This window comes from Ylistrum balloti, unplaced genomic scaffold, assembly GCF_031769215.1.
Source record: "Ylistrum balloti isolate Yb309-2 unplaced genomic scaffold, AGI_CSIRO_Ybal_v1 Utg369986, whole genome shotgun sequence".
In the NCBI taxonomy this organism is placed as follows: Eukaryota; Metazoa; Mollusca; class Bivalvia; order Pectinida; family Pectinidae; genus Ylistrum; species Ylistrum balloti.
This window is the reverse complement of record NW_026782071.1, coordinates 49,732-64,475: the sequence shown is the minus strand read 5'-3', so window position 1 is coordinate 64,475 and position 14,744 is coordinate 49,732. Positions and strand designations below refer to the sequence as shown.

The 14,744-nt window shown below is 33.9% G+C and overlaps 1 protein-coding gene across 1 annotated transcript in view; it reads left to right on the top strand.

Annotated features, from left to right (window-relative positions):
- The first annotated feature begins 560 nt into the window (after positions 1 to 560).
- LOC132547882 (circadian locomoter output cycles protein kaput-like) overlaps positions 561 to 14,744 on the top strand; it is a 28,314-nt gene continuing 14,130 nt past the window's right edge. Inside the window, exons 1-5 of the mRNA XM_060211688.1 lie at positions 561 to 640; positions 9,841 to 9,885; positions 10,978 to 11,126; positions 12,988 to 13,079; positions 14,499 to 14,588. Of these exons, the coding sequence (XP_060067671.1) occupies positions 561 to 640; positions 9,841 to 9,885; positions 10,978 to 11,126; positions 12,988 to 13,079; positions 14,499 to 14,588 (456 nt within the window). The remainder of the gene's footprint in view (positions 641 to 9,840; positions 9,886 to 10,977; positions 11,127 to 12,987; positions 13,080 to 14,498; positions 14,589 to 14,744) is intronic.

Below are 14,744 nucleotides of genomic sequence, written 5' to 3'. Positions count from 1 at the left end.
GGCCTTCTGGTTACTGAGAAGAAGACGTTGATGCTGGACAGAAGGACGATCCAGTAAGCTCACTTGGTCCTTCGCTCAGGTGAGCTAAAAAAAACCCGATAAAACAATAATTTATTAATAAATTAATTCGCGTTTTTGACATTCGGGACACTTCAGATTCGTTGAATAAAATTTGGTCTCGGGACTGTTCCCTTTCAAATATAATAGGCTATTAATACATGAACAGATGAAAAATTTAGGCTCCTAAGAGTGGTGGATCTTGTTAAACGTCAGAGTCCATTCAGTAAAAAGTCCGCCTATTGACTGTGGACAAACGTAATGTTTTATCAACGGCTTCCAGACAAAAATACGAAACTAATGCTGACGTAGCAGCAGCTGCGATTTACCTATTACATTCCAAATTCAACATGGCGGCCACTATTACCTTCGGGCTTGTTTACCAAACGTAGTCGGTTTAGAATGGGTTTACATTGCCGTCACGTGAGGAAAGGTCTCTAATGGCCTACAGCACTGTTCTTACTTGAATATTTCTGTATTTCTTAAAGTATTCCCTCATAGATATGAATTTTGGAAAGATGAAGAAAATGTCAAGACCAATATCCAGAGTGACAGGCACAGTGTCACAGAGCAGCATGGAAAGGTTTGTAATGACTAAATTTTGTCGTTTGATTGATGTAACGATTTGGCATTTCCACCATAGCTTGGTAGCCATGATACATAAATACATATATAGTTATTGTACAGTCAACTCATCGCTACAGGTAATCACTAATTACACTGATCTTAATCACCAGGTAGTGCATATGGGTAATATATGAAATGTTGTGCTCAGCCTACTACATAAATCGGTACTACTTTACAAAGTTACATTAGATAGGATTGTTTGATTAGGCAGGGCTTTATGATTATGTTCATGACATTTGTGATATTTTAGAGAAGGACGTTTATATGTTTCTTTTAATTGTGTTAGGTGACTATATGGAATAAAATAGAAATATAAACATAGAGTCTAGATAAAGACGTATATATATAGTCTATAGATATTGACCCATAAGTAAAGTCAATACTTAAACTAGAAGACCTTTACATATAGTCTATAGATATATGGATTCACGCAAGTGGTTGCCAATGTTGTGTATTGTGATAACACATTGAAATTGATGAATGAATATGGAGTTTGGCAATTTTGTTTGGTGACAAAAAAAATTTACAATGATTTTATAAAGTGCTATTGAAAGTAAGCTTGTAGTCTATTTATTGATGTTGTAATAGGATCAGGTTGGTGTGGCTTGTATAGTGTTAAAGTCTCTGTTAATCAGCTGATTTAGTATGCTTCTTTGGCTCAGTTGGTAGAGCCATTCGATTATCATGCCAGAGACCTGGGTTTGATTCCTGGTCAGGGCACTTGACAGGATAAAGAATCTTAAATGAAATGAAAAATAAGAGTGAGGTGTGTTCCCTTTAAACTAATGTGTGTTTTTTACATAGATAAATGCCTATGTAATAAATACAACTGCAATTTAATTAAGAAATACAATAACACTTACAAGAAAAGTTGATTTTTACAGTTCTTATGCAGCCATGGTTCTTAACCCAAATTCAAAAATGGTTTTTCCCTTTCCTTTTTTACCCCCAGTGAAATGCGTTGTGGGGGATATTGATTTAGGCTCCATGCATCTCTCTATTCAAGGGTTTTTCCGGGCTATAACTTCAAAACCTTGTGGTATTGACAATATTTCAATTTTTATAATTTTGGTGACCATGGTAACATATACAAACAACACAAAATTAGTGTTTACTTTCTTTTCTAGGCTACGACTTCAAAACTATTCCACTCAACTCAACAAAACTTTCTGTATATATTAGGTTGTTACCCTAGTTGTGCTTTTTCTTATTGAGGACATTTTGGTATTGATCTTTTTTCTCTTACCATCAAATTTTCCATTTCTTGTGATTTCTTGTATTGCTCCAGAGCTTATAGAGTGTTGCATAAACTTGTTCATGGACAAACCCAGCTCTATTCAGATATCATAATAATAATAATAATGATAATATACTAAATTTGTATAGCGCCTTATCTAATTCGTTAGGATTACACTAAAGCGCTTTACATAAAATAACATAAAAAATTAAGCATAAAAGTATATCGTTCATTATCCATCAATGTAAAATGTCCATCACAAGAAACCTAAAACATTAAAATTATGTCATACACTATCAATAGAAATCCTATCACAATTTAAACGCTGTTTTAAAAAGATGTGTTTTCAGTGCGGATTTAAAAGCAGACAGAGATTCTATGTTCCTCATAGAAAATGGAAGATTATTCCACAAGTGTGCTGCTGCTGTATCAAAGCAGCGGTGTCCATATGTGGCAGCCCTTGCTTTGGGGGAAATAAGCAATGCACCAGACTGTGACCTCAGTGTCTGAGTTGGTTTATAGGGATGTACAAGTTCCTTGAGGTACTCTGGTGAGTTCCCATGGAGAGTCTTAAACACAGTCATGAGCAGCTTATACTGACAGCGATATTCAAACGGAAGCCAGTGTAAGGACTCCAGCACAGGTGTTATATGGTCCCTTTTTTAGTTCTTGTAATGAGTCGCGCCGCAGTATTTTGCACTCTCTGGAGACGCTTAGCCAATGTACCTGGAATGCCATATAAGAAAGCGTTCCCATAGTCCAGTCTGGATGTTACGAGTGAATGCACTAGAGTCTTGCAGGCATCAGTGGACAGAAATTGCCGAATACACCCGATATTCCTTATTTGAAAGTGGCATGACTTTGTTACAGGAGTCACTTGTTTTTCCATACTCAGGGAGCTATCCATGAAAACTCCAAGGTTCTTTACAAATGGGACAGCCCTGATAGAGTTTTTGCCAACTTGAACCTGGAATGCTGGAATGTTTTTTATTTTGTGTTTTGGAGTGAACACAATGACGTCCGTTTTGTCTTGATTCAGTTTTAACATATTCGAAACTGTCCATGAACTAATGTCTGATAGACATGCTTCCATCTGTGCAGATAGGTCAATCAAATTGTCAGTGGGTCTTATAACCATATACAATTGGGTATCATCCGCATAGCAATGATAGGACAGGTTGTGACGGCGACAAACATCTCCGATCGGTTTGGAGTAAAGACAGTACTTTCTTGGCCCAAGTACTGATCCTTGGGGTACACCAAAAGACAGTGTTCTATCCTTGGAAGTAGTACTGCCTATAGCCACACTTTGCCTCCTATCAGTTAAGTAAGACTGTATCCAGGAGAGTGCATCATTGGACACACCGTAAGTATGTATGTTCCAACCGCTTAAACAGTATACCGTGATCAATAACATCAAATGCGGTGGATAAGTCCAACAGTACAAGAACAGCTGAACAATTGCAGTCCAACGCATTTACTATGTCATGGTGTACCCTCAAAAGAGCAGTCTCTGTTGAATGGAATGGACGGTAAGCTGACTGATGGCTGTCGTTAAAATGGTTTACATCGAGATGTGCTTCTAGACGCTTTGCCACTACCTTCTCCAGAATTTTAGACAGGAATGGCAGGTTTGATACCGGCCGGTAGTTTTTCATCACCTCCTTGTCCAAACCATGTTTTTTTTAGCAATGGCCGAATGATGGCTGTTTTAAAACAAATCGTTACCTTTTGCTCAACCAGAGACTTGTTAATGATAGCAGAAATCAGCGGGAGCAGGTGTTCCACACACTGTTTCAAAAGGTATGTAGGAATAGGGTCAAGTTCACAGGATTTGGAAGGCGCACTGATGATAATCTTGCGAAGTTCGTCAATAGATACCGGGTCAAACTTTGTCAAATGTTCACCTTGAAATTCTTTGTCTGATGACATAGTCATCAGTCAAACACACAGGATCTTCATCAAGATATAAACTCTTCTATAAGTTGATATATAAGACATATATATATATATATTTATAGAAAATGTTGAAATTGAGGAGATGCAAGAAAATTTAATCGATAATTGACAAAAGAAGATGTTACGTTTTGCACATTCACAGTATTAAGTCTTCCGGTGATAGTAGTGTTACATAACGTCACAAATTGTTATACTGGTAAATGTATCATATTTTAGTTTTACACCAACATCTGAGTGTGGAGGATAATGCCATGCTTCTTGACTCCTTGTTCGCAGTTTAAATAATCAAATTTGTTTTACACAATTTGGATAAAATTGTGACCAGGAAAAGCAAAACTCTAATCTAATATTTCATACAGGAAATATCTAACTTTATTCCATTTTCTTCATATATCATTAAAACATACAAATCCCATAAACGTTATATATGTTTATGTGCAAGTACCAAGTACAAGTATATTGTTAAGAAGTATTGAAGTCAGTTTTGTAATTTTTATCTTAAATTCTTATATATATGTATGAAAAATACAGGTACAATTTTGTGATTAATTTCTTCCCTTTCATAGTTAAATCACTGCTGTTCTTATTCCCTTAAAAGTATATTCTGAGATCAGGACTCATGCATTCAGCATCATTTATTATATAGTATGCATGGAAAATTTCTGTTGTTGCAAGTTTTTTTAAATTTAGGAATTTATGTGAAGTTCATATACCTGACAATGCAATGTTTTTTTCTTTAGCTATCTAGTATCTTTAAGATTTTATTATCTCACCTGATCTGAAGAACCAGTGAGCTTATATTATGTCATAGTATGGTGTCAGTTGTCTGTCTGTTGTCCATCAACTGTTTACTAAAAATAGCTACTTATCATGACACACTGAACAGATTTTGATACTCCCTGAAAGGGAGAGCATGTAGTTGCCGCTTCACCCTTTTGTCTGTCTGTCATAATTTTGTCCAGAGCATAACACAAAATTAAATTTCATAGATAAATCATAACAAGGAGAAGTGCAGTGCACAAGAACCATCAATCTTTTTTGCATGATTTAGGAGTTATCATCCTGCCAACTTTCTCGATTCAGTTGTGAGTTTCTTGATTTTCACCCCGTATCCCTGCCGCCCGATCGTATTCATCAAAATTGGGGTAATCTCCTGATTTCAGGTAGGTAGGTCATAAGTAATCTTGTTCTGTTCGTCAAATTAGTAAGGCTGACCACCTGGCTACAAAATCAAGGCCTAGCAAGGTGAGTATGCTGCCCAATTATCTAATTAGTGTCACCCAATTACACCTGTACACAGCGGATTGTTCCCTACCTGGTTAATGGTAGAACATTGGTCAGGACTCGGGGAATGCTTGGTTATATGAGGTCATTTTACAGATAATTAAGTGGTTATTTCCAGGTGTATACAACCTATTCAGTCAATAACAAATTCAACAAGAAATTGTTTAAAAAAAACGATCTTTATGATATAACAATGTGAAAGCATTCCTCAATCAATACCAATAATTTAAACACATCAGTCCTTAAAAAACGACCAAGTTGGCATCATGAGTAAAAAAATCAGATCGAAAGTTCAAGCATGTTTGGTTCTGCACAAAAACTTGATAATAATTAAATAGGAAGTAGCTACACTTTTGCAAAATGGGAATAGTTATTTCCTAAATGTATATTTCACAGTAAATACAAAAATTTTAATATCTTGGACTATTAGATCTAGATTTAAACATTTTGAATTTTATGAAAGAATTTATTTCATTTATATATTTATATTTTTTTGTCTCTTTCTATTTTAATAAAACAACAGCTTCATGGGATGTTTAATATTAATTTTTCCTTATTTCAACTAAACAAATTCATTCAGAAGCATTGTATTTGGAAATACATATCCTTACTAACTACCAAACAGATAATCACCAATCTTAATATCTGTTATATTGGCTGAGTTCAAGGAGTACTGAGAATTTAAGTTATGTATGATAATATTGAATCATGTGTGGAGTTGAAAAATACCCGTTCTGAACTATTTGACTGTTTAATAGGTGTGCGACAAGGCAAAAACCTGTCCCCGTTTTAATTTGCGATCTTTTTGAGTGATATTGAAGATTTCTTTCGTAAAAACAGTAGTGTTCCTTTGAGACATTTAAAGGAGAACTTTTAAAATGAACTTAACATATTTCTGGACCTTTTTGTCTTGCTTTATGCTAATGATACTATTATTCTCTCAGACTCTGTTGAAGGTTTACAGAAGGTGCTGGATAGCTTTCATTTGTATTGTACCAAGTGGAAACTTAATGTTAATGTCAAGAAAACCAAGGTCATGATATTTTGTAAGAAAAGGTTAAAAAATAGTGAAGGTTTTAAGATTAATGGCCTTATAATTGAAGAAGTAGATAGCTTTAATTACTTTAGTGTGACATTTAATTTTAATGGTAACTTTTATAAGTGCAAACAAAAGTTGCATGAACAATCACAAAAGGCTCTTTCTCTGTGTATAGGAGTATTAAAAATCAACATCTTCCAATTGATTTACAGCTCAAATTATTTGACACCTTAGTTTAGCCTATCTTACTTTATGGATCAGAAATATGGGGCTTTGAAAATATTAAAATTGTCGAGCAAGTCCACTTGCAATTTTGTAAAAGAATTTTAGGGGTAAGAAACACGACACCAAATTTTATGGTATATGGCGAACTTGGTCGTTACCCTCTGGAAATAGATATTAAACTCAGAATGGTTAATTTTTACAACTCGTTAATAATGCATGAGTCAAAGTTAAGTAGTCTTATGTACAGACTGATATACAAACTTCATGTCAACAATTTGTGTAAGTTTAAATGGGTAGATTTTATTAAATCTTGCTTTGATGATGTAGGACAGAGTGCTGTTTTCCAGAATCAGGGCCCAATTAGTAAATACTATATAAAAACCTGTATTAAAAAAACTTTAATAGATCAATTTATACAAAAATGGAGAAACGAAACGGAAAATTCATCTAGAGGCTTATTCTATAGTAGTTTTAAAAATTCTTTACTTCTTGAGCCATACCTTACACAACTCTCTGTTAAAAACAGACAGATTTTATGCAAAATTAGATGTTGTAATATGAAATTTCCCATCGAAACTGGAAGATGGCGCAATGTTCAGAGACAGGATAGGAAATGTTCTCTATGTAATACCTCAGTAGGAGACAAATTCCATTATTTATTTCAGTGCACTGATGTAAGATTGATTGAACTGAGACAGAAATTCTTACCTTCATATTACTGGAGAAATCTAAACGTGTTCAAAATGTACGGATTGCTCTCAGTTTGTTATAAAAAAGTTCTAAATGCCTTTTGTTTATTTTTAAAGTCTTGACAAAATATTGTGAGAAAGATAATGTTTTCATTATATAAGTGGTTTTATGAAACCCAAGTATATCAGCTTTATAAAAAAAACTACCAGATGCCATGTATTTACTTTAAAACAATCTTAATCAAATATTGTGAAGAAACACTATGTTATCATTATATAATATCAAAGGGTATTTAGATGTACTAATTGATATCAGTCTTTTAGATAAACACCTGATGCCCTCTGTTTATTTTAAACAGTGTGGTGTTATAATAGCAAAGTGTATATAATGTGCAAATTGCTATCAGTTTGATATAAATACTTAATACCCCATTTTATTTCAAAGTCTAAACAAAATATAATATTATCCTTAAATAATGTGGTTTAATGAAACCAATTTGATATACAAAAGTACCTAATGCCCTTTGGTTATCTTGAACAGCCGTAACAAAATATTGTGAAGCAATACTGTGTTATCGTTATATAATGTGGTGTTATATTAAAATGTATTTGAATGTACTAATTGCGATCAATATGAAAATTGAGAGTACTAAATTCATCCTGTTTATTTTAATGTCTTAACAAAATATTTTGAAGTAACACTATGGTATCCTTATATATATCCTTATATAGCGTGATGTTATGCTACCAGCTTGGTTTATATAAGTAAATTGTATTGTGCTAGTTGTTATCAGTCTGATCTATGAAAGTACTGTGTTAAATAGTCCTAACAAAATACAGTGAAGCGTTACGACTTTCAGTTACCATCCATTTTGTCACGTATCTATTGATATAGTATTGTTTTACCTCATGTTTTACATTTTCATGTATCTGAGGATCCAATAAACTTGAACTTGAACTTGAACTCGTTAAGGTTAAAATTACAGTTCAGTCGTGATGTAACAACGCATTGTCTTGATCACGTGATGATAACAATACAGATTGTTACGCTGTACAAAGTAAAAGGAACAAAGATAACTATAGATTATATACATACAAAAATTGTACAGCGATGCTGTTTATAAATTGAAGTGTTCAGTTACAATGTTCATGTGTTGGTTGTATTTTTAAAAGTATAATCGATGCATTGAGACCAGCTAGGCTAGCCGTCATTGGGAGCCAGTGTCAATAAATGTTTATGATGAAATGTAAATATGGGTAAAAACAGTTCAGCCATGTCATGCTCAGGTAAAGTATTCCAACGTTCTTTCGGTTTGCCTCCTATACTGGCTACAAGTCCGGAAGTGTGTGACGTTTTCTCTAATCAGGAATGGCGGAGCTGGTATCTGCATTGCTGGTAGCTCTCGTTCTCTTCTGAGTGGGTCGGATGGATATACATTCAGGTTCCTTCCGTAAGATATGTTTCTATTACAATACATGTCGGTATCTAGAACAGGTTGGAAATATTTGTTGAAGGGGTGGCCATATAGTATAGTGCAGGTTTCTTGTAGGAATGAATGGATTTTGTCCAAATTTGGTCTGAAGTATTCTTGGGCAAAACGGAATTAATTTTCTATCAATGGTGGGTCTTGGCCCCAAGGGGTAAGAGGGGCAGGGTCCAATATGGGAAATAGAAAATATCTCCAATATCCGACTTTGCTTGTAGGAGTGATTGGGTTTTATATAATTTTGGTCTGAAGCATTCTTAGGTGAAGGCAATCAGTTTTGTATAAATGGTAAGTCTTGGCCCTCTTGAGAAGGGAAGTCATGGCCCCCTTAGGAAGGGGGAGTAGGGGTGGGGGGCTCAATAAAGGAAATAGAGCCAAATTTTTTTTTTTAAATCCTACTTTTCCTGTAGGTATGATTGGATTTTACCAAAATTTGGTTGGAAGTATTCTTGGATGAAGTGTTACTATAGTATTTTCAACTTTGATAGTGACATACATGTAAATCAAAGAGACTAAGAAAAAAAAAAACAAATGAAAAATATGGAACAGAAAGATTGCAATAGGTGTTTTATAAATAGGTCCTTCTCAGATTTAATGGGACTATTCTCTTTTGTTTAAATGGAAGACCAGAAAACAAGCAGGATCCTTTTCAACTTCTAAGCTTCAAAATGGTATAGACATTGCTTGAATGCAGGTTCTGCCACAGTTCAAGCTCATGGCATTCACAAAGACTGTCACGCTGAGATAAGTAGTCAGCTCAGGAGCCCATAGCTTCATTTTGTCCATGCATGACCCTCTTGAAAAAATTTGAAGAAATGTCATATAGCATTGTCCTTCTGTTTTGAACTTTGTTTGGAGATCTCGTCCAACAGTAACCGATCCATTCCAAACTTTGCACACTTATTTAATCACCATGATTCATAAATTTGTGTTTTCCTGAACAGCATTTTGATTAAACTGTTTTTAGAAGAGTTGACCTTACTATCTATTTTTTCCCCATGATCTAAATGTTGCCGGGAGATCTCCTCTCTCAGGTTTTATCTGATCTCTTTCCAACTTGACAGGTTTTTTAACGTTGATGTGATGTTTTTTTCCTTGGACAGCAGTTTAATTCATCAAGTTTTCTGAAGAGATATTGCACTTGTTTTTTACCAGTATTACTAGATAAGATTTGGTAACCTGGAAACCTAGTTAGATTAATCAATGATTTAAAGCACTGACTGTTTCTTTTTTCAGTGATGTCTTCAGTGACTATGGCGATGACAACAAAAACAACAAAAGGTAAACAAAATGAGCTTTTAATCAATAATTATAGCTAGGATTTAACATTTTTGTGGGTTTTTTTTCTAATCGGTGTGATTTTCTACTTTTCTGAAATTATTTATTTTTAAAATTTTGTCTACCAATCTTTGAAAAGAGCATATCAACCTGCAATTGGTCAGTTTTTCCTCCTGGAACCAGTTAAATTACTTCTCAATTGTGCCATCACATGTTTCAGGGGTGCAGAGAGTGAAAGTGATTTTAACCTTTGACCTGTCTAGGATGATTTACAAAAATGTATATATCTTAATAAGTTAATTAAGTTTGATGTTTAGTTGAAAAATGAACAGCAATATTACACAAATGTGAGAGTTGTTTGATATCTTATTATCTTAGGTAAATTGTTTTCCAGGTTTTATTAGTTACAAAGTTTGGGTGGTCAGGTGGTGCAGTGGTCACACACTTGCTCTTCACCAAGGAGTTTTCCATGGGTTCTCCAGTTTCCAAAATAAAATCCCTCACATGGTTTCGTTTGGGCAAACAAGAGTGATTATTACAGCTGGAAGATCTTGTTCTGCAATTGTAGTGTAATTTTAGTTACATACTTTGTAGTAATAATTTTGCTGTAGAAATAGTGCTTTTCCAGTGCTATATCAGTGTAGTTTATCATGGTTCCCTTATCTGACAGATAAGAATTGTGTATTAGGAAAACCAATTTTTTTTAATGCAACTCATTTTGCAATTTCTATGATAATTTTTTGTATTTATACATATTAATGTTGTCATGTGCTAAATTGCAAAGGCTAGTAGCCACAAAAGAAAGGTTTTTAACAGTATAAGAAAATGTCATGTTTTAAATACATTATTTCAAATCATGACTGTTTAAATGATCTCTGTTGCTTTTATACTGTGCCAAGATGGTGATGACCTCAATAACAGACTTGTTTAAAATATCTTACAGTAAAATTAACTTATTATTTCTGAAATCATCTGACCTGTTAGAAATAGGTCTTCTGATTTCTTTGAACAAATGAAATCTTTGGCAGTGAGTGAAATATGTATTAAGTTTTCCTTAAACTATGTATAAATTAACATTGATACATTAATTTTCAGAGTTAATCGCAACATGAGTGAGAAGAAGAGACGTGACCAGTTCAATGTGCTTGTCAATGAGCTGTGCTCCATGGTTTCCACAACTAACAAGAAAATGGATAAATCTACAGTCCTAAAGTCCACAATCGCTTACCTGAAAAATTACCAAGGTATGTAAAGATATAGAATGTGACATAATCAAATATTTTCATGAAAACACGAGATGTATTTACCTGAATGTGACGAATCATTGAAAAGTGTCAACAACTACCGGAATCAAAGATATTTTCATGGTGCAGACCTACAGATGTTTTGGGAAAGAAATATGCTCAGTATTAAAGTAACTAGGTTATGTTATTTTTTATTTGTATATTGTATATTACAAAAAAATAGTTCATGTATTTTCACAAACAGTTATTTGAGATCTACAAAGTATCATATCTGCTTATTAGCTGAAACAGCATGCCACATTTAAAATGCTTTAAACAGTTGCACAGTTCAGAATATATGCCTGTCCTTGACACGCTTTAGAGATGATCAAATATACATGAGAATTACAAATTTTATTACATTATGGGGCTGGTACACCTCCCCCTCTAGGTTTGGACTTTCTTTTGATTACTCTGGATTTTCCTGAGTTGCCTTCTAGGTTTTAAACTTTGGGCTCTTAGCCTCACTGACGAGTCCTAGAAGGACAAAACAGCTGTATGATGTATCATCACTGACGAGTCCTAGAAGGACAAAACAGCTGTATGATGTAGCCTCACTGACAAGTCCTAGAAGGACAAAACAGCTGTATGATGTAGCCTCACTGACAAGTCCTAGAAGGACGAAACAGCTGTATGATGCAGTTCAATTTCATTAATTGGCTCAACTGCAACTGATTTAAAATTGATATTAAGAGGTGCTAGTTACTTGTGTGTTTGTACAATCCTGACCACATGCATGTTTCAAGCAATAGGTCCTTGCAAGGACATATGATCTCTGGCTTATTACTATCTCTATGGAATTGAAAAAGATATGGGTTGTCTTTTTGTTTTTTGTTGTTGTCCGGAATCAAAATGATTTTTACTGCATGAGGAAACCAAAGTTCCCTAAGAAAACACAAATTGCCTAGATACATATACATTATCATAACAGGAGTGATTGTGTGACATCATAACTATATGGGAGATCTCCATACAATTTCCATTTCAATCTCCAGTTGTTCTTCATGTTGTCATCGCAGTCAATGGTGTGAAATATATAGGATATCTGATAATGTTTCAGTCATGGATAAATTTTACAAGTGTGTACGATTTATTGTATCTTTCATTCTTGCTGCAAACTCATGAAAGTTACTTAAATATTAGACACATGAGTGAAAGATATTTGATATTACCGAAGCCACTGTTAGGTATTCTTTTTATTACATTTGCACAACAAAATAGCCAAATTACCTGGCATGTTTAGAACAAATATCAAAGAAGGAAGTTGACAAGGCTTTTTGCAGACACTATTCATTCTTTATAATTTCACAGTACGCAACAGAATATTGTCCATTTTTTAAAAAATCATGGAAAATATGTAAACACAAAAATCAAATTCAATGTAATTTTATTTTCGTATTCACATAGAAAATATCGCTCTTTTATGTTGCTAAGAGACAAAATTTGCTGTAAACATTTAAGGAGAGTTTAACCTTTGACAAGTTACTACGCTGCTGAAAATATAGCAGCAACCTAAGTTGTCTCTGTTGATGACACGTTAACATAAACATTTACCATGGAATTGAAGGTCGTGTCACAAGTTAACAACTCCTTCAGATGTTTTGTGCTTTTTGTACCTGGCTGAATGATTTTCACTAGTGAAAAATCACACTTTTAACAATGAGATGTTTCTCTATATTTCACTGGTAAAATTGTAATAAATTAGTATATATATACATATAAATATATATGACTCCATTTAAAATATTAACATTGTATGCCCCGCAGTAATAATAATTGGTTTCGCTATCAGAAGACTAAAATATTTGTAATCTTCCTACAGAGACGGCAGAACAAGCCCAGGCCCATGAGATCAAGGAGGACTGGAAACCATCATTCCTGTCCAATAATGAGTTTACACATCTAATGTTGGAGGTGAGATGACGATCTCTATCATATACGACCACAAGATCAAAGGTGGTAGACTATGTGGTATGAACAAAGACGTATGATCTTTGGTTAGGAATGATGGAGACATCACACTAGGCAAAACAAATATTAATGATTTGCTGTCAATTTCATTTTTATATCTAGAAATAACTTCTTAAACATATTAAGACGTAGTTGTCTTGGTTTGTATATTAAGGCGTTGTTGTCTTGGTTTGTATATTAAGATGTTGTTGGCTCCGTTTGTATATTAAGACATTGTTGACTTTGTATATTAAGACGTTGGCTCCGTTTGTATATTAAGACATTGTTGACTTTGTATATAAAGACGTTGTTGGGTTGGTTTGTATATTAAGACGTTGGCATGGTTTGTATATTAAGATGTTGTTAGCTCCGTTTGTATATTAAGACATTGTTGACTTTGTATATAAAGACGTTGTTGGGTTGGTTTGTATATTAAGACGTTGGCATGGTTTGTATATTAAGATGTTGTTGGCTCCGTTTGTATATTAAGACATTGTTGACTTTGTATATAAAGACGTTGTTGGGGTGGTTTGTATATTAAGACGTTGGCATGGTTTGTATATTAAAACGTTGTTGGCTTGGTTTTATATTAAGGCATTGTTGGCTTGGTATGTATATTAAGACGTTGTTGGCTCCGTTTGTATATTAAGGCGTTGTGAGCTCCGTTTGTATATTAAGACATTGTTGACTTTGTTTGTATATTAAGACGTTGTTGGCTTGGATTGTATATTAAGACATTGTTAGTTCTGTTTGTATATTAAGACATTGTTGACTTTGTATATTAAGGTGTTGTTGGCTCCATTTGTATATTAAGACGTTGTTGGCTTGGTTTGTATATTAAGACATTGTTGGCTTGGATTATATATTAAAACATTGTTGACTTGGATTGTATATTAAGACGTTGTTAGCTCCGTTTCTATATTAGGACGTTGTTAGCTCCGTTTGTATATTAAGACATTGTTGACTTTGTTTGTATATTAAGACGTTGTGGGCTTGGATTGTATATTAAGATGTTGTTGGCTTGGATTGTATATTAAGACGTTGTTAGCTCCGTTTCTATATTAGGACGTTGTTAGCTCCGTTTGTATATTAAGACATTGTTGACTTTGTTTGTATATTAAGATGTTGTTGGCTTGGATTGTATATTAAGACGTTGTTAGCTCCGTTTCTATATTAGGACGTTGTTAGCTCCGTTTGTATATTAAGACATTGTTGACTTTGTTTGTATATTAAGATGTTGTTGGCTTGGATTGTATATTAAGACGTTGGCTTGGTTTGTATATTAAGGCGTTGTGGGCTTGGATTGTATATTGAGAAGTTGTTGGCTTGGATTGTATATTTAAAGTTTGTTGATTGTGTGTATTAATAATTTGTTTATTGCAGGCATTGGATAGCTGCTTGTTTGTGTTTACACAACAAGGAAGTATTCTGTACGTGTCAGAAAGCATAACATCTCTCCTAGGTTATCTACCGGTAAGTCCAGTCATATTCTAGATAGAAAATACCAGGAAGTTAACTTAACACAGTAATTTTTTTTCTGATTTTTGTTTAAGTTAATCACCAATTCTTGATTCAAATCATAATCTTATATTTTACTCCATAACTGTTTTACAAAAACCAATCGTCTCT